Source organism: Oryctolagus cuniculus, chromosome 19, assembly GCF_964237555.1.
Source record: "Oryctolagus cuniculus chromosome 19, mOryCun1.1, whole genome shotgun sequence".
Lineage (NCBI taxonomy): Eukaryota > Metazoa > Chordata > Mammalia > Lagomorpha > Leporidae > Oryctolagus > Oryctolagus cuniculus.
The window spans coordinates 34,420,274-34,439,750 of record NC_091450.1 but is presented as its reverse complement, the minus strand read 5'-3'; the positions used below and the strand labels follow the sequence as shown (position 1 = coordinate 34,439,750).

At 61.0% G+C, this 19,477-nt stretch overlaps 2 protein-coding genes and 1 pseudogene across 13 annotated transcripts in view; 2 read left to right on the top strand and 1 right to left on the bottom strand.

Annotated features, from left to right (window-relative positions):
* Nucleotides 4,930–5,544, top strand: HBZ2 (zeta globin pseudogene; annotated as a pseudogene).
* On the top strand, nucleotides 7,947–8,965 carry LOC138846942 (hemoglobin subunit zeta-like). Its single transcript, XM_070064221.1, has 3 exons — nucleotides 7,947–8,110; nucleotides 8,391–8,595; nucleotides 8,741–8,965. The coding sequence occupies exons 1-3, from the start codon at nucleotides 8,016–8,018 to the stop codon at nucleotides 8,861–8,863; spliced, it is 423 nt and encodes a 140-aa protein (XP_069920322.1). The 5' UTR covers nucleotides 7,947–8,015; the 3' UTR covers nucleotides 8,864–8,965.
* Nucleotides 8,966–15,665: 6,700 nt separating this feature from the next.
* The window catches only part of LUC7L (LUC7 like), a 31,981-nt gene continuing 28,169 nt past the window's right edge, over nucleotides 15,666–19,477 (bottom strand). For 7 of the 12 annotated variants that reach the window (XM_051842113.2, XM_070064215.1, XM_070064220.1 and 4 more), the window contains 3 exons: nucleotides 16,967–16,996; nucleotides 16,496–16,663; nucleotides 15,666–16,004 (listed from right to left, as the gene is read on the bottom strand). In XM_051842113.2, the coding sequence (XP_051698073.1) occupies nucleotides 15,765–16,004; nucleotides 16,496–16,663; nucleotides 16,967–16,996 (438 nt within the window). In that variant the 3' untranslated portion in view covers nucleotides 15,666–15,764. Of the gene's footprint in view, nucleotides 16,005–16,495; nucleotides 16,664–16,966; nucleotides 16,997–18,954; nucleotides 19,044–19,477 lie in introns of all 12 variants that reach the window. The other 5 variants (XM_051842114.2, XM_051842118.2, XM_070064214.1 and 2 more) reach the window with 1 other exon arrangement.

The following is a 19,477-nucleotide window of genomic DNA, read 5'->3' as shown; positions in this document are numbered from 1 at the left end:
GTTTGGGGCACCAGGTCCCAAATTCCAATTCCTTGGCCTTGGCCAGGAGGGTGGCAGGCGGGAGGTGGTCGGGGGGCTGTTGATGCCCAGTCCAGGCCCTTCGCAGTACTGCTCGCTTAGTCCTCCTGGACTCCGCTCAAACCCAGCTGCACAGGCCTGGTCCCAGGCCGAGGCCCTTCTGTCTCCCGGGGCGGAGTCCGGCCTAGGCTCTGGCCCCGCACAGCGGACAATCGGGGAAGGGAGCCCCCTGCTGCCCAGCGCAGGAACCGGGCCCTGGACGTCGGAGGTCCGTGGCGAGACAGGACCCCTGGACCAGCCTTGCAGCCCACGGGGCTGGCGGGACCCCACCCCTCCCTGGAAAGCCAGAGCTGCCCTCGCCCAGGATTTTGCCTCAGATGTGCAGTCACGGCCACTGCAGAAACTCCATCTTCTGACCTACTTCTTCGAGGTCCACGTGACACACGGCAAACTCACTCCTGCACGGCAGTACCGCTCGGCAGAAGCAGCCACATGGAGACACACAGCATTCTTTTGAGAGGGTTGATTTGAGAGGCAGAGTGATGAGGGGTGGGGTGGGGGAAGGTCTTCCACCGCTGGTTCACTCCCCAGACCTGCGATGTCCGAGGCCAGGAACCTGGAGCTCCATCCGGGTCTCCGACCGCATCTGCCCTCCCCGGCACCTGGATCAGAAGTGCACAGGAGCTGGGACTTGAGCCAGGCACTGCTACGTGGGACAAGGATGTCTGTAAACTGTGATTTCTGGGGCGCCTGCGAGGTGTTCCCAGGAGAGAAGCGAGCTCAGGGGAAGATCCGCCGGCGTGGGTGTCGGGCCTAGCAGCCGAGATGCCCAGGCTGTGCCAGGACTTGATGCCTGGCTCCTGCGGACTCTGGGGGGTGACAGTCACTTCAAGCACCTGGGCCCCTGCCACCCATGTGGGAGCCCTGCATTTCCAGTCTGGGCTCCTGGCGTTGGCTTGGCCCGGCCACCGCCACTGCGGGCACCGGCAGTGAGCCAGATGGAAGGTCGTCCCTTTCACATAAATATTTGTGTAGTTTGGTGGGGTTTAGTGTATTTGCAGTGCTGGGTGCCCTGGCTCACCACGTTCTGGAACTTTTCTTCTTTAAAGATTTGTCCATTTGTAAGCAGCTGGGACTGGGCCAGGCTGAAGCCAGGAGCCTCCGGCATTCGTGGCAGGGGCCCAGCTGCTGCCTCCCCAGGGGCGTTAGTGGGACGCTGGGTTGGGAACTGAGCAGCTGGGCCTCAAACCAACACTGACACGAGCTTAACCCGCGAGCCCCATCGGGGCACCGAGACCGCAACTTCTAGAGGACCACAATGCTGACGACGGTGCTTTGTCTGCCAAGACGCCCATGCAGTGTGGCGCAGGTGTTTAGCTCAGCTGTTAGGGAGCTCCTCGCTCCGGCTTCTCGCGCATGTAGTGCCGGCTCAAGTCGTTGGGTTCCTGCCCCCCACATGGGAGACCCGCACTCAACTCCTGTCTCCCAGAGAGAAGTTAACTACTGGAGGAGGGCTCTCCATTTACCTCCGAAACAATAAATTTAAAAACTATTTTTAAAGATTTATTTGAAAGGCAGAGTTTCAGGGAGAGACAGAGACTGAGTGAGATCTTCCATCTGATGTTTCACTCCACTAACGGCAGCGATAGCAGGAGCAGGGTGGATCCGCAGCTGGGAGCCAGGAGCCGGGAACTTCCTCCACGTCTCCCAGTGGGTGCAGGGGCCCAAGCACCAGGCGTCTCCCACTGCAGTCCCAGGAGCATCAGCAGGGCGCTGGGTCAGAAGTGGAGCCCCCGGGGCCTGAACTGCTGCCCACACGGGACTTGGGCTCCACAGGCAGCATCTTTCCCCGCTACGCCACTACTCCACCCTTAGCCTGAGTCCTAACCGCCTAGCCACACACGGGCCTGAAGGGATGTTGAGGGCAAGCTGAAGGCGGTGCCATGCAGCCTCGTGCTCCCCCTCCCAGCCCTGTCCAGGGGCCCCTCCCCCAATCCGAGTCTCCCCAGGCCCCAGTAAGGAGCTAGGGTACTGGGGCTCCCAGTCTTGGAAACAACTAACACAGTGAGGAGATCCTGGAAGGCAGCTCCTGGCTGAGGATCCCAGACTGTGCCGGGGCCGCCAGGCAGATGGCACCCAGCCCTGAAGAGGGGTCCTGGGGCTGGGGTCTTGAGCCTGTTGTGCAGAGCTGCCCCTCCCCCACATACTGAGATCCTGTTCCCAGAGCTGTGAGGGAGGGGCTTAGAGAACTGACCCCACGTTCTCTGCAGATATGGGTAAGCTGGGGTCGGGGAGTTCCCCTGCCCCCTGTCCCCTCCCGCATCCCCACTCTGCACCCCACCCCTGGTCTTTGAATAAAGCTTGAATGTCAGTGGAGTCTCTGTGTCCCTGAGGTGGGGGAGATGGGCTGGAGGACTCCACGGGCACACACTGACCCCCTCTGCAGAAGCTGTGGGGCAGGAGTGGGCAGGGGAGGAGGCCCCAGACTTCCTCAGGGGGAAAGGTGTCCGGGGCCAGCACCCTCCTTTGAAATATGGCCAACTACATCACACCCACCAAACAGAAGCAGGCTGTCCTACACAGAGGCAGCCACCAGAAATCCTCTCTCACTGACACCCATCCCCTGGAACCAGGGCCCCGGGTTGGAGAGTTCGTGTCGGGGGCTCACCTCCCCTCCTCTGTTGCACAGCCCCAGAGCCAGGCCCTGGGCAGGCCCCTGGTGCCCTGCTTCCTGAGTCCTGCAGGCTGGCCAGGAGCTCACTGTGTGCCCAGGCCTCTGGCATCTCCCTCGTCCACGGCTGGCACCCCTGGAACTGGCCCCTGTCCTAGTGCAGACAGCCCAGACTCCGGCAGCTCTGGCACACCTTCCTGGCTGAATGCCCTGGGAGCGCCATCGGGCGTTTAGCCTGGCCCAACCCCAGCACAAGCCTGGGCACCAGCCCTCGTAGCACTCTGGGCAGTGTCAGGCCCTGGCACCACTTTCTCTGCCATGGCCCCGGCTGAGCCGTTGGCAGCTCCCTCCCCACCACCAACTCCCCCTGCACAGCCCCATCCATCTTCACTCAATATACAAAAACACTGAAGAAATAACCAGGGGTGGGTGTTGGCACAGTGAGAAGTCACACCCAGATCCCTGAGTGCCTGGGTCTGGGTCCTGGCTCCATGTGCGTCAGATCCATTTCTTGCACATGCACCCTGGGAAGGAGGGAGGTGATGACTCAAGGACTTGGGTTCCTGACAGGCTTGGAGACACTGGCTCCCGGCTTAGGCCAGCACAGCTGGAGCTGTTGCAGCTCTTTGGGAAGTGAACCAGTGGGTGGGAGTGCTACCTCCCTTACTCTCTTCTCTCTGCCTTTCAAATACAGAAACATCTTGAGAAGAGAGAGACAGAGAGAGAGACAGAGAGAGACAGAGACAGAGAGACAGAGACGGGATCAGGCGTTGTGTGTGCCCTGATGAAGCACCCTTGGGAGGCCTGCATGTCGTACCAGAGTGCCCGTTGAAGCCCTGCTGCTTCCCTCCCTCAGCTCCCTGGGATGCAGTGGGTGACGACCCCTGCACTTAGGGCCCTGCCACCCAGGTGCGACCCGGATGGAGTTCCTCCTGGTTTGCCCAGCTCAGCCCAGTGAAAGCATATGGGGAGTGAAGTAGCAGATGGGAGACCAATCCGAGGACTTCCCTATCTTTGTGTCACTCTGCCTTTCAAATCAGTAAATAAATAAATAAGTCATTCAAAACAAAATTAGGCCGGATCCGCAGCTCAGTAGGCTAATCCTCGGCCTGCGGTGCCGGCACCCCGGGTTCTAGTCCCGGCTGGGGCACCGGATTCTGTCCGGTTGCTCCTCTTCCAGTCCAGCTCTCTGCCCTGGCCCGGGAGTGCAGTGGAGGATGGCCCAGGTCCTTGGGCCCTGCACCCGCATGGGAGACCAGGAGGAAGCACCTGGCTCCGGGCTTCGGATCAGCATGGTGTACCGGCCGCAGCAGCCATTGGAGGGTGAACCAATGGAAAAGGAATGAGCACAGCATGGGGTTGCTGTCATGGCGCAGGGCCCTGTGGCTTAGCCGCCTGCACCTGGCATCAAACTGGAGTCCCTGGCGCTCCACCTCTGACCCAGCTCCATGCTAACAGCCTGGGAAAAGCAGGGGACGGTGGCCCCAAGTGTTTGGGCCCTTGAACCCACCTGGGAGACCTGGGTGGAGCCCCTGCTCCTGGTTTCAGCCTGGGTCAGCTAAGGCCTTTGTGGCAGCAGAGCTGTGGGCCGGCAGATGGAGGATCGCTCTCTTTCCCTGTCTCTCCCGCTCTCTTGGAAGTCTTTCAATAAATCAATAAAAGAGAAGGAAGCCTGTGTTCCCACGGAGCCCACCCCGTGAATGTTCACAGCGGCTGTCTGGGCCATAGCAACCCAAATGTCCTCAAGGCGTGAAGGGACCACGTCCGGCCTTGCCCCAGAGAGGAGTCGAGTGCTGCCGCCCAGCCCCGCCCGGATGAAGGGGAAGGAGGCATCTGCCCAGACTGCACCGACGACTCCATGGACACGACGTTCCTTTTGGGATTTACTTATTGGAAAAGCTGAGTTGTAGAGACAGAGACATGGAGAGAGAAAGAGAGAGAGGGACAGAGAGAGAGAGGGACAGAGAGAGAGGGACAGAGAGAGAGGGACAGAGAGAGAGAGGGACAGAGAGAGATCTTCCATCCAGGGTTCACTCCACAAACGGCTTCGAAGGCTGGGACTGGGCCAGGCTGGAGCCAGGAGCCTGGACACCATCCTGTGTGGCACGGAGGTGGCAGGCACCCAGGCTCTGGGGCCATCTTCTGCTGCTTTCCCAGGCACTGTAAGAGGGAGCTGGACTGTGTGGCAGGAAGGAACAGGGGAGCAGGGGCTGGACTGGGCCGCAGTCCCTGTCTGAAATGCCCGTGTGCGCTCCCTGTGGACTGCACGCTGGGTTTTGCCTTGCAAAGACTGTGTAAAATGTGCTTTCCTGACTGCCGGGTGTGGGGCCCCCTCCCCCGGCTCTTCCTCAGATTCCCAAATACCAGGACCCACTTCTCGCACATCCCCCGCATACGGTCGGCGCAGGTGCACACTCATGGCGTCAAGCTGGCATGGCGGTGGACAACGCGGTCAAGAACATGGACAACTTGGATGGCACGCTGTCCACGCTGAGGCACACGCTCCCCTACATGCTTCGCGTGGACCCGGTCAACTTCAGGGTGAGCGCAGAGCACAGACTCCCTCCTGTGGGCAGGGTTGGTGTCTGGGGCTGCCCACCCGCCCTGACTGCCCCCTGCCACGCAGCTGCTGCCCAACTGCCTGCTGGTCACCCTGGCCGGGTACCTGTCCAGGGACTTCACCGCCGAGTCGCAACTCACATGGGACAAGTTCCTGCGCCACGTGTTCATCATCCCGACCGATAAGTACCCCTGAGAGCACTCAGCACCCCTGGACAGCCAGACACCCCTCCCGTGTCCCTGACCCGCCCGGGCACCCTCTCCACTCCCCAATAAACTCATGCGGAAGGATGAGCTGTGTCCCGCGTTCCTTGTGCCAGGGGAAAGGGGCAGAAGCTGTGCCCAGCGGGCCGGGTCGGTGTCCGCAGTGCGGGCCGACTCCCGCGACCCTAGGGGCTGCACTGGGGATCCAGCCGCTCCCTCCATCCCGGGGAGCATCCCCAGGTGCCTCGGAGAGTTCGAGCGGCACAGGCGCTCTGAGTCCCGCAGGCTGAAGGCTGGGCACTCCTTTGGCACAGGCCGGTCGTTGATCTCATAAAGTCTTGCAGGGCGGTGGCGCCGGCGCATCCGGGTCCCGCTCCAGATCTCTGGCCGGGATCGCACATCCGGGAGGTGCTGCGGCGCCAGTAGGTCCTGCGGGGTTACAGACCCTCAGTGAGGCCAGAGCAGGAACTCAGTTCAGGAGCAGGGAAGAGCTGTCACTAGCCGTCAAGTCAGCTAAGGCCTTCGTGGCAGCAGAGCTGTGGGCCGGCAGATGGAGGAGCTCTCTCTTCTGTCTCTGCCTCTCTCTTGGAAGTCTTTCACTAAATGAATAAAATAATTTCAGCAAAACACTTGTACAAATATTCACCAGAAACAATAGAGCAGAGCAAATGAGCACACCCAAGGAGGCGTCCATGCTAGCAGAGGCACAGGGTGAGCCACAGGGACACACGACGGCACCCTGTCAGGACAGCCCGGAGGGACACGGTGGCACATTGCAGGCCATGGCCCGTCCCTTCATGCCAACAGGGTGGGAACAGGGCAGCTTCCTAGGATGTCAGAGACACACGTGTCTACCCTGCTGGGAACCCTGCACAGAAGGAAGCCTGTGTTCCCACGGAGCCCACCCCGTGAATGTTCACAGCGGCTGTCTGGGCCTTAGCAACCCAAATGTCCTCCAGGCGTGCACGGACCACGTCCGGCCTTGCCCCAGAGAGGAGTCGAGTGCTGCCGCCCAGCCCCGCCCGGATGAGGGGAAGGAGGCATCTGCACAGACTGCACCGACGACTCCATGGACACGACGTTCCTTTTGGGATTTACTTATTGGAAAAGCTGAGTTGTAGAGACAGAGACATGGAGAGAGAAAGAGAGAGAGGGAGAGAGAGAGAGGGACAGAGAGAGAGAGGGACAGAGAGAGAGAGGGACAGAGAGAGAGACGACAGAGAAAGAGAGGGACAGAGAGAGAGGGACAGAGAGAGATCTTCCATCCAGGGTTCACTCCACAAACGGCTTCGAAGGCTGGGACTGGGCCAGGCTGGAGCCAGGAGCCTGGACACCATCCTGTGTGGCACGGAGGTGGCAGGCACCCAGGCTCTGGGGCCATCTTCTGCTGCTTTCCCAGGCACATTAGGAGCGGGCTGGACTGGAAGAAGAGCAGCCCACCCTCCAACCGCTGCCCACATGGAATGCCTGTGTCACACACAGTGGCTTAACCCACTGTGCACGGTGCTGGCCCATACAGGACATTCTTGCAAAACACAAACTTGTAGTGGTTTCCAGAGGTTGGGAGGGGAGGAGGGCAGCCAGAGCGTGGCTGAGGAGTGTGCGGGTGATGGAGCTGGCTGTGTGTGGCAGCTGCTGGTTACAGCCCAGACAAGCCTAAAGCGACGGAGGCGACTATCTTGTGCTGGGATTTTTCTTCTATCTCGTCGTGTGGGGAGGCTATCGGCCTCACTGCTGGGAGAGCCGGGTCAGGGCCCACCTCCACTCCTGCTGGTGTGGCCCCGGGAGGCAGCACTGACAGCTGCACTACCTGGATTCTGCCACTCCCGCGGGAGACCTGGATGCACTTCCTGGCTCCTGGCCTCAGCCCTGGCCCAGCTCCTGCCGTGCAGGCCCTCGTCTGCCTGGCAAGTACACAAAGGATCTCTAAGACATAGAAGGCAGGTGCCCGTGCTGCAGCAGCCCCGCCCAGGGCAACACTAGGGTCCCCAGCAGCAGCACGTGACCTCAGGTGGCTGATCTCCCATCAGCCTGCCGGCTCCTCCCAAGCTCAGGGCACAGAGGGCTCCGCTCAGCGCCCCAGGGAGAGCCGTGTTCCTGGAGGGAACTCAGGGTCACAGACACCCGTGGGTCGGCCTGACGAGTGCCTGGGTGGGGTGGCCCAAGGGCGGGCAGCGGCCCCTGCTGCTCTGGTTGTCCCCATTTTGTGACTCTGGGAGGATGAGGACAGCGCAGCACGGCCATGCCGGGATGACCCCTGGGACGGCAGGGCCCCTATCTCCCCTGGACCCAGTGGAGAGACTGCGGCCAACGCCCCTGGAAGGCCCAGCAAGAGTGGTAGCCCCTCACCCGCCTCCCCCACCAGGCCCTGACCGCCTCTGTCATGGTGCCCAATAACAGACCCCACCCCCACAGCCCCTTCTGCTCCTCCCCTCTTCCCAGAAGAGCCAGGGCCTGGCTGGACTCTGCTCCCCGTATATAAGGGAGCCTGCGGACTGAGCACCACCACACCCAGTGCTCAGCACCTCCAGCCCCTGTGCAGCAGCCCAGCCCCGGCCTCACCATGTCTCTGACCAAGAGCGAGAGGACCATCATCATGTCCCTCTGGGACAAGGTCTCCTCCCAGTCTGAGGCCATCGGCACTGAGGCCCTGGAGAGGTAGGTGCCCCATGGGTCGCAGCCTGAGTGTCCAGACCAGGGACGGGGAGAGGTCAGGAGGAGGGACGGTGACGCAGTGGCCAGTCTTCCTGCTCACGGCCTCCACCAGCAGCTGGGGACTGAGTGGCAGGAACAGGGGAGCAGGGGCTGGGCTGGGCCGCACTCCCTGTCTGAAATGCCCGTGTGCGCTCCCTGTGGACTGCACGCTGGGTTTTGCCTTGCAAACACTGTGTGAAAGTGGGCTTCTCCTGACTGCTGGGTGTGGGGCACCCACCCCCAGGCTCTTCGTAAGCTATCCGAAGTCCAAGCCCAGCTTCCCCCACTTTGAACTGCAAGAGGGCTCCGCGCAACTGCGGGCTTATGGAGCCGAAGTGGCGGCCGCGCTGGACGACGCAGTCAAGAACATGGACAACTTGGATAGCGCGCTGTCCCCACTAAGAGACCTGCTCGCCTATAAGCTGCGCATTGACCCGGTCAACTTCAGGGTGAGCGCAGAGCACGGGCGACTGGGTGGGACGGGGCCTTGTGGGCAGGGCTGGGCGCGAGGTCCAGGCCGGGATCGGGGTTGGATTCGGGTAGGCTCTTGGTGTCTACCTCTCCGCCCTCTGCTGACTGCCCCCTGCTGTGCAGTTCCTGTCCCACAGCCTGCAGGTCACCCTGGCCAGGACCCTGCCCAGAGACTTCACCGCCGAGGCCCAAGCTGCCTGGGACAAGTTCCTGGGCCGAATGTCTGACGTCGAGACCGCTAAGTAGTCCTGAGCGTGGCTCCGCACCCCTGGACAGCCGGACACCCCTCCCGTGTCCCTGACCCGCCCGGGCACCCTCTCCACTCCCCAATAAACTCATGCGGAAGGATGAGCTGTGTCCCGCGTTCCTTGTGCCAGGGGAAAGGGGCAGAAGCTGTGCCCAGCGGGCCGGGTCGGTGTCCGCAGTGCGGGCCGACTCCCGCGACCCTAGGGGCTGCACTGGGGATCCAGCCGCTCCCTCCATCCCGGGGAGCATCCCCAGGTCCCTCGGAGAGTTCGAGCGGCACAGGCGCTCTGAGTCCCGCAGGCTGAAGGCTGGGCACTCCTTTGGCACAGGCCGGTCGTTGATCTCATAAAGTCATGCAGGGCGGTGGCGCCGGCGCCGGCCAGGTACAATAAGCGCACCCGCCACATCCGGGTCCCGCTCCAGATCTCTGGCCAGGATCACACATCCGGGAGGTGCTGGGGCACAGTGGGTCCTGCGGGGATACAGACCCTCAGCGAGGCCAGAGCAGGAACTCAGTTCAGGAGCAGGGAAGAGCTGTCACGGAGCCTCACGGCTGCCTGCAGGTGCTCCTCCCAGGAGCTACAACGGGAGCAGGGGCCTGGCTTCATTCACCCCGAGGCACTCCCTGTGGTCCGTGTCGTTCCTGGGTCTTTTACTTTAAACATGCTAATATACCTCGTGATGTGACAGAGTCTAGACATTACGGGTTTTTTAAAGGAGATTTATTTATTTGAAAGGCAGAGTTACAGAGAAAGAGGCAGAGACAGAGAACAAGAGATCTTCCATCTGCTGGATGGCTCCTCAAATGGCCACAGTGGCCAGGGCTGGGCCAGACCACAGTCAGGCGCCAGGAGCTTCTTCCAGACCTCCCCGTGGGTGCAGGGGCCCAAGCACCCAGGCGTCTCCCACTGCAGTCCCAGGAGCATCAGCAGGGCGCTGGGTCAGAAGTGGAGCCCCCGGGGCCTGAACTGCTGCCCACACGGGACTTGGGCTCCACAGGCAGCATCTTTCCCCGCTACGCCACTACTCCACCCTTAGCCTGAGTCCTAACCGCCTAGCCACACACGGGCCCGAAGGCATGTTGAGGGCAAGCTGAAGGCGGTGCCATGCAGCCTCGTGCCCCGCCCCGGCCCTGTCCAGGGGCCCCTCCCCCAATCCGAGTCTCCCCAGGCCCCAGTAAGGAGCTAGGGTACTGGGGCTCCCAGTCTTGGAAACAACTAACACAGTGAGGAGATCCTGGAAGACAGCTCCTGGCTGAGGATCCCAGACTGTGCCGGGGCGGCCAGGCAGATGGCACCCAGCCCTGAAGAGGGGTCCTGGGGCTGGGGTCTTGAGCCTGTTGTGCAGAGCTGCCCCTCCCCCACATACTGAGATCCTGTTCCCAGAGCTGTGAGGGAGGGGCTTAGAGAACTGACCCCACATTACCTGCAGATATGGGTAAGCTGGACCGGGGAGTTCCCCTGCCTTCTGCCCCCTGCACCCCCCATCCCCGCAGCCCACCCCTGGTCTTTGAATAAAGTCTGAGTGAGTGGCCGACAGTGTCCGTGGAGTCTGTGACCTGAGGTGCAGGGCCGGCCTGGGGACACGTCCGTGCACGTGCCGAGGCCCCTGTGCAGCTGCAGGGGACAGGAGTGGGCAACCGGCTGGTTCCTTCCTTCCTGCTTGCAAGTCCACGAGGGGCTGCTGAAAGAATCCCCCCCCCGACACATGCACACACTCGTGCCACTCGGCTGCCTCCAGCCTGGGTCCCCGGCTCCCCCAGGATCTCGGGGGGGCACTGGCTCTCCCTCAGCCTCCCAAACGTACCCACCCACCCACCCACGGTGCAGACAAAACCGGAGGTCGAGTGCAGGCTGCAGATCCCAGCAGCACCCGGGGACGCTCACTCCTAAGACCCTTAGGTCGCGCTTGGGGCCAGTGAGGCCCGGTGCCCACGTGGCCACCCTGGGGCTGGCACCCCTGTCCTGAGGCAGTAAGGGGCAGAGTTTCAGGGAGAGACAGAGACTGAGCGAGATCTTCCATCTGCTGTTTCACTCCACAAACGGCTGCGACAGCCGGAGCTGGGTGGACCCGAAGCTGGGATCTCCTGCAGGTCTCCCAGGTGGGTGAGGGCCGTCTCCCACTGCAGTCCCAGAAGCATCAGCAGGGAACAGGATCACAAGTGGAGCAGCCAGGACTTGAACCAGTGTCCATATGGGATGTGGCTTTACCCACTACCCCATGGCACATTCCTGCGCCCCCACCCCAGTCAACTGAAGTCTGAGACGGGGCCCAGGAACCATGGCAATGAGTCAGCCTCCCCAGAGCAGGACCAGACAGCTTCCACCGCAAAGTGCCCTCCACGCCTCCCCTTCCCCCGCGGCACCACAGCAGGCAACACCCTCCCAGTGAAGCCCTGCAGCTCCCAGCGCCCAGCACCCGCGCCTGTGCGATGCAGTAAGGCCCAGGACCCGCCAGCACAGCCAGCGTGGGCCTCCCACCCCGACTATCGCTCTAGAGCTGGCTGGAGACCCACGCGTGTGCCTGTGCCCCACGGAGACTCCCATGGCCCACACGAGGTGCCCACCACCGTCCTCACTCCTGGTGTGGCTGGAGAGGACCTTGAGACAAGAGTGGCCAGGGCACCGGTTCTAGTCTCAGCTGCTCCAGCCCAGATCCAGCTCCCTGCGGATGCGCCCGGGAAAGCAACACAAGATGGCTCAGGGGCCAGCGCAGAGTCGCAGTGAGTTAATCCTCCAGCTGTGGCACGGATGTCCCATGTGGGCGCCAGTTCTAGTTCTAGTCCTGGCTGCTGCTTTTCTGACCCAGCTCTCTGCCGCGGCCTGGGAAAGCAGTGGAGGGTGGCCCGAGTGCCTGGGCCCTGTACCCCCGAGGAAGAAGCTGACTGTTACAGGCTTCGGATCCGCCCAGCTCCGGCCATTGTGGCCACCTGGGGAGTGAACCGGTGGATGGAGGACCTCTCTCTGTGTCTCTACCTCTCATAAATAAATAAAAGCTTTAACAATAAATAAGAATAATAAAGATGGCTCATATCCCTGGGCCCATACACCCACCTGGAGACTGAAAGCTCCTGGCTCCAGCCTGGCCAAACCCTGGCCATTGTGAGCCGGCAGATGAGCTCATTCTGCCTTTCAAACTAATAAGCCTTAAAAACAGAAGAGTGGCCAGGGCAGGACTCCTCCAGGGTGACCCAAAGCAGCCGAGTCCACCGTGACCTCAGATGGGCTCACCAGGCTCATTTACTTCCCACATTTTTGTATCCCAAACTAAAGGGTGAGAGAGAAGGCGGCTCCCAGCCCATGAGCTCCCCTCCGCTGGGCCTCACGTGTATGGAAAACTTCCAGGGCCGAGTGCACCCTATCACCCTGACACCACCCTCAGACCCACCGTACTGAGCCTGGTGGGTGGACACCTGATGGGGTGGGGGCAGACCAGCAGCACTGAGGGCAGTGGAGCCAGACCCCAGGACTGGGGAGGACAGGCTCTGCCGGCCCCAGACCCCAGGACCGGGGAGGACAGCCCTGCCGGCCCCAGCTGCCTTCAGGTGGCACCCCAGGCTCTCTCAGTCCAGGGGTCTCCCCTCTGCCATTTCAGAACCCCCCCTCCAGCACGTGGTGGTAAAGGCTGCACAGTGTGAACAAACCAACTGTACACTTGAAAATGGTGAGGACGATACACTTTAAATTTTTTTTCAAATTTATTTATTTGAAAGAGTTACGAAGACAAAGAGGGACAGAGAGGTCTCCCATCTGCTGGCTCACTCCCTAAACGGCTGCTCAACACCAGGTTGAAGCCAGGAGCTTCTTCAAGTCTCCTGCTGCTTTTCCAGACGTGAGCAGGGAGCCGGGACACACGCTGCTGCTCTTACGGGAAGCTGGAGCTGGAGGCGGCGGCTCCATCAGCTGCGCCGCAACACGGGCCCCACCATGCTCTTAAAGAGCACCCACATCCCCAGGGGCGGGCAGGTGGGGGTTCTCCAGCCCTCACGCCCCACCCTCCCAGGGGTACTGCCCAAGCTGGGGGCCTCTGCCTGCACCACGGCACCACGGGCCACCCTGAGCACTCGCTCCGGTCCCCATCCTCTTGCAGGACCACCTTGGCCGCCCCACGGCTTCCCAACGACCGTCTGCTCCCCAAGGCTGGCCACACCTCCAAGGCCCAGACCTTGCAGCTTCTCGATGAGGGGCCCTGCATGCAACATCGAGGACCGCTGTAGGAAGGGAGCAGGACCCTGGGCCCCCCAGTGCAGGCCACGGGGCCGGGTGCAGGCAGGATATCTGGGGGCAGGAAAGGCCTCTGGAGGTCAAGAGTTCAAGCTGACGAGCACCACCGGACGTGTACGTGGCACTGACAGAACTGTTCCCACAGTGAGCGGCAGGAGTGTGGCTACAGGCTCTCCTCCCCTGGTGGGGCTACCAGAGGCCACAGCATCAACACTGCTGCTTTGGGGGGCTCAGCTGGTGCCAGCGTACAGAGAACACAGGATGTGGGTAACTCCACTCCCCGAGACTGCAGTGTAACTATCTGACCACACAGGCATTACTAGATAGAGAAGGGTCCACAGTGGTAGCTGGCTCCGAGGGAGGGCTGCCTGGGCGATGTCCGGGCAGTGCCCGCCTCGCTGGCCACCGCCTCAGTCAGCCTGGGATGGCTGCTGGGCGCACTGGGTAAAGCTGCTGCTGGGGACGTCGGATCCAGCTTCCGCCAATACGTACCTTCGGCTGCAGTGCTTGGTGCGCAGGACCTGCGTGGTAGACCCACACGGCATTAGGGGCTTCTGGCTGAGCCTGGCCCAGTCCCAGCTGCTGAAGCCATCTGAGGAATGAACCAGAGGATGGAAGACCTTTTTCTTTCAGTTACAGAGAGAGGGAGGGAGAGAGCTATCTTCCATCCACTGGTTCACTCCCCAAATGACCTCAAGAACAGCTGGAGGGGGGCAGTGCTGTGGGGCAGCGGGTAAAGCCACCGCCTGCAGTGCCAACATCCCATACAGGCGGAGGTTCTCATCCCGGCTGCTCCACTTCCCATGCAGCTCTCTGCTGTGGCCTGGGAAAGCAGTAGAAGATGGCCCAGGTCCTTGGCCCCTACATCTGTGTGGGAGACGCTCCTGGCTCCTAATCAGCACAGCTCTGGCCCTTGCGGCCATTTGGGGAGTGAACCAGTGGATACAAAAGCCCCCACCCCCACCTCTGCCTCTAACTCTGCCTCTCAAATAAATAAATAAATAAATCTTTCAAAAGAAAAAAAAAAAAAAAAAAAAAAACAGCTGCGCGAGTCTTAAACCAGGAGCTTCTTCTGGGTCTCCCACATGGGTGCAGGACCCAAGCACTTGGGCCATCGTCCATCTCTTTCCCAGGCCACAGCAGGGAGCTGGATGGGAAGTGGAGCAGCTGGGAGTTGAACCGGCCCCACATGGGATGCCGGTGTCTCAGGCAACAGCTTAAGCTCCAGGGAGATCTTTCTTAGTCTTTCTGCTGCTCTGCCTTTCAAGCAGATGAAAACAAACAGGCCGGCGCCGCGGCTCAGTAGGCTAATCCTCACCTAGTGGCCCTAGCACACCGGGTTCTAGTCCGGGTTGGGGTGCCGGATTCTGTCCTGGTTGCTCCTCTTCAAGGCCAGCTCTCTGCTGTGGCCCGGGAGTGCAGTAGAGGATGGCCCAAGTGCTTGGGCCCTGCACCCCATGGGAGACCAGGAGAAGCACCTGGCTCCTGCCTTCAGATCAGCGCAGTGCGCCGGCGGCAGCGTGCCAGCCGTGCTGGCCATTGGAGGGTGAACCAACGGCAAGGGAAGACCTTTCTCTGTGTCTCTCTCACTGTCCACTCTGCCAGGAAAGGAAAGGAAAAAGGAAAGGAAAAAGGAAAAAGGAAAGGAAAGGGAAAAGGAAAGAACCATGCCCACATGTCACCCTGCAAGGGGAAGCTACAGCAGGAGAGCGTGGGTGGGACCATCAGCCATGTCACCACTGTGATGGCCCCCAAACCCACACGACAGCGCTCACAGCCAACCAGCTCCAAGGCAGCTTTGCACCTCCGCAGAGACAGACAGGACGGGGTGACTCCAGGTCTCCATACTGTGCCCATCAGAAGCTTCCTCCAAAAACACCTTCCTAGCACTTCACTCTGGTCTCCTCCTCCTTCAGGGGCAATGACTGACCTATGTTCTGACAGGCAGACAGAGAATGGAGGGAAGCACGGGGAGAGGCAGACAGAGACCTGTAACCTGCTGGTTCACTCCTCGGGTGGCAGCAAAGCCAGGGCTGGGCCAGGCTGAGGCCAAGAGGTGGGAACTCCACAGCTGGGCAAGTACTTGAGCCATCGTCCACTGCTTTTCAATTACGAAAGCAGCAAGCTGCAACAGAGGTGGAGCGGCCAGGACTCCAATGCGGGACGCTGGCATCACGGGCGCTGGCTGGACCAGCCGTGCCACACCAGCCCCCACTCTGGTCTCAAAGTACCCATCTAGGCAGAGCAGCACAAAGAGCGGGCAGAGCACACAACAGTCAGGCCACACAAACGGGCCAAGGGGGACGGCTGCCACATGGGTGTCACCCGAGGTCTGCTTCAGTCCTGAATACACTCAGAGGGGGGCTACAGTCCCGGGAGAGGCAGCAGCAACAGCCTCGGCCTGGCCGGTTCGTTCTTTTCTTTATGCCTCCTCCCTGCTGGGGCCTGCGCTGGCCCTGCACCGAGAGGCAGAGACATGCAACCCAGACACCCAGCAAGCAAGGCCGGGAGCTGGGCAAGCCCCGCCCTCTGCGCACACCACCCAGGCCCTCCAGCGGAGAACAGAGTCAATGGAGGCGGCCCGTCAGATTCCTTTATTCCCGTTCAGCACGATGCTGGAACACAGGAGCGACTGCACAGCTCTACGACGCACAGCTAGCTCCAAAACAACAGCAAGTTTAAACTACAAAAGATGAGCTGTATTCAGCAAATAGAAAGGGGAGCCGTAGGCTGTGCTGACCGCCGATCGGACTATATACAGTGCCGGGGCTCAGGTTCAGATCTCCCCAGCCTCCTTCTCCTCCGACTTCCGGGACGCCGACTTCCCGTTGGAGCTCTCCAGCCGCCAGTCGATGGCCCCCCGCTCGCTGCGCCCACACTCCCAGGACTCCTCCCTCGAAGCCCGTTCTCTGGAGAACCTGGGAAATGGGCACCGAGGGTCAGCGCAGGGTTCTGCTCAGGAACCCACAACAGCAACTCTCGGCGCCAGGCTGGGGAAGCCGTGCACCCCAGGCCGCTGTGCTGTGCACAGCCCCCCTCACAGTAGCAGCTAATAAGTGACATCTACGAAGATGTTCACTGAGAGGGAAAGCTCCTAGAACAAACAACGCAGGAGAACACGACCCACCGCGTGGGAAGCCAGCAGAGAGCAGGGCCTGGCAGGACCCCAGTCTCCACTGCGGTTCAGCCGAGCTCTGTACAGGGCACACAGGAGCTCCTCCCCAGGCCCCGGCTCCCAGGGTCTCAGTCACCACTCCCCAAGGCCCGAAAACCTGGGGCACAGCCGCCTGGCCCTGTCACTACCAGGAAGGCCAGAGGGCCTGGCTGCCCGAGCCCCAGCAGACCCTGGCAACACGACGAGGAGGGGCTCGCTCCTGGTGGCAGCTACCCAAGGAGTCATGGTAGTTACTTGTATTTCGCACTCCTGTCCCGGGAAACCCGGCGGTGACCCCGGCTGTGGCTCCGCGAACGGCTGCGGTGGCGTCGGTGTCTGTCTCGGGACCGGGACCGGGAAGACTTCCTCCGCTCTCGGGAGGCAGACCTTGACCGCCTTCGACGCCGCTCCCGGGAACGTGACCTGGAAAAGTCCAGAAGACTCAGAGGGATGAGAGGCCAAAGGCGCCCAGCGCCCCAGGACGCACCCGGACGCCTTCCTCCCTCGCAAGTTCTCCCAGTCCTCTCATCAATGTATGCTTTAGATGAACACAGTCTCTTGGGTTAGCATCTGCTGGCCAGCCCCGCGACCCTCATGATGCCTCCCGAAAACACTCCCCGGGCGTGCAGGCCGAGGAGCAGCCGTGCCCTTCCCAAGTGACAGCTGTGCAGTGAGAAACAGTGTGGGAAGACTTCTGAGAATGCTTGAATCCATCTGGAAACCCACCTCCTGCGATCTCTGGTTCTCGATGCAGACCTAGAAAGGGAAAACAAGATGAGCGATTCCTGAGGCATCTCCCCCAGCACCTCCCCACCCCCGAGCCCCCCAGCACCCCAAGGCAGAGAGCTTCTCCCAAAGCCGCCTGCCTATGCCTGGCTTTCAGCAGGAAGAGCCAGTGCCCACAGGGACAGCATCACCGAGTTACAAGGCCCATGGGAACGGAGCCCCCGCCACGTGTACAAGCTGGTGGTCAGCCACTGGCAGGCAGAGTTAGACAGTGAGAGAGACAGACAGAGAGAAAGGTCTTCCTTCTGTTGGTTCACCCCCCAAATGGCTGCTACGGCCGGTGCTGCACCGATCTGAAGCCAGGAGCCAGGTGCAGGGCCCAAGCACTTGGGCCATCCTCCACTGCATTCCCGGGCCAAACACAGAGCTGGACTGGACGAGGAGCAACCAGGACAGAACCGGTGCCCCAACCAGGACTAGAACCTGGGGTGCCGGCGCAGCAGGTGGAGGATTAGCCAAGTGAGCCATGGTGCCGGCCCCTAGCCACTGGCTTTTCCAAGTCCTCCCGATGGACACAAGCATGCTGTGCGGCCGCAGAGCGCGAGGTGCGTCAAAGCCCAGCTTCTAACGCGCACCCTGAGAAACGCACAGCACAGCAGATCTCATCTCCATCCATTCTGGAAGCACGGGGCAGCTGACAAAGACAAGGGGCTCCACACGGGCCTGCCACGCATGTGGCCTGAAGAGCACTGTGCACGCAGACGTGCGTAACCACAGCTGTGGTCACCTCTGCAAACAGGGACCGAACAAACAAAAGACACGACACACAGCTGCCCTTTCCAACTCCCACACTGACACCCTTTCAGGGGAGTGCAGCTCTGGCTGCTGTCTCCAAGCTCTTCTCTGAGCACCAGCCAGACCCAGCACGTCTGCCTGCTGGCTACCAGGCACCTCCAAGTGAGGATGCGCAGAGCCATTCCCTTCCCCAGGCCCTCCTCACCCCAACACACAGACCGCAGGTTCTCCCACCTGCACAATCTAACCAGGCAGAGACCACAAGGCCTATGCCTCCCTCGCACGGTTCCCCAACCAATCCCGTCAACACACCCAGAACCCTCCATGCCTTGGCCAGGTGCAAACTGCCACCTCCTTGGTGTGGAGTCTCCCAATCAGGTTCTTGGCGGTCTTCCCCCACGATGACCTACACTGCTCTTCAAGGGACAGCAGGTGCAACCTGGCAGTCAGATCCCAGCCTTCACCGTAGTTGTCCAGTGGTCCCACGCAGTGCAGTGAACAAAACCCATAGACTCAGGAGGATCTCAGCTCCAGCCTGCCCTGTGAGCCGGGCACTACATCCCAGGGCTCAGCAGGGCAGCTTCTGTGGGTGAGGGCAGAGCCTCTTCCTCTCAAAGGCCAACACAGGTGGGCCTGTTTGTCATCAAAGCCCCCTAGCAATGAAGACCAAGTCTTAGGGCTGGCGTTGTGCCATAGTGGGTAACGCTGCAGCCTGCAGTGCCGGCTTCCCATAAGGGGCGCCGGTTCAGGTCCTAGCTGCTGCTCTTCCAATCCAGCTCTCTGCTATGGCCTGCGAAAGCAGTGGAAGATGGCTCAGGTCCTTGGGCCCCTGCACCCGCATGGGAGACCAGGAAGAAGCTCCTGGCTTCAGATCGGCCCAATTCCAGCCACTGCAGCCATTTGGGGAGTGAATCGCTGGGTGGAAGATTCTCTCTCTCCCCATCTCTGCCTCTGGTTCTCTGTAACTGTCTTTTAATCATAAAAAAAAAAAAAAAGGCCAAGTCTTGGGCCAGCCTGTCCACTGCCACACAGAAAATGCTGTGTGTCTATTTTTCCTTAATGGTCACTTGGGCAAGGAGCAGACCCTGATGATCCCAAGCAACAGATCCATGGGCACCGCAGGGCTCCCCGAGGCCCCAGCACCACCAGCACAGTAGGGCTCCCCAGCGGCCCGTCCCAGGTCCTAGTCTCACCTCCTGCTCAGCCGCTCCTCCCGCTCCCTCTCTTCTCTCCTCCGCAGGCGATCCTGATTTCTCTTCTCCTGCTTTTCAGCCACAGTTTTCTACACAATTGAGAAAATGAGGAAAGAGCAAGTTAAAAACAGGAATGTGAATGCTGCTTAACAAAACACTGTTCTCAGCCGGCGCCCTGGCTCACTAGGCTAATCCTCCGCCTGGCGGCGCTGGCACACCAGGTTCTAGTCCCGGTCGGGGCGCCAGATTCTGTCCTGGCTGCCCCTCTTCCAGGCCAGCTCTCTGCTGTGGCCCGGGAGTGCAGTGGAGGATGGCCCAAGTGCTTGGGCCCTGCAACCCATGGAGACCAGGAGGAGCACCTGGCTCCTACCTTCGGATCAGCGCAGTGCGCCAGCCGTGGCGGCCATTGGAGGGTGAACCAACGGCAAAAGGAAAGGAAGACCTTTCTCTCTCTGTGTCCACTCTGCCTTTCAAAAAAAAAAAAGAAAGAAAGAAAAAGAAAATGTTAAAACACTGTTCTGGG

Excerpts from the sequence above, each read along its gene's own strand:
- LOC138846942 (XM_070064221.1), top strand. The coding sequence starts at position 8,016 with ATGTCTCTGACCAAGAGCGAGAGGACCATCATCATGTCCCTCTGGGAC. Across the intron at positions 8,111-8,390 it reads GGCACTGAGGCCCTGGAGAG|GCTCTTCGTAAGCTATCCGA; the intron begins GTAGGTGCCCCA and ends ACCCACCCCCAG. Across the intron at positions 8,596-8,740 it reads TTGACCCGGTCAACTTCAGG|TTCCTGTCCCACAGCCTGCA; the intron begins GTGAGCGCAGAG and ends CCTGCTGTGCAG.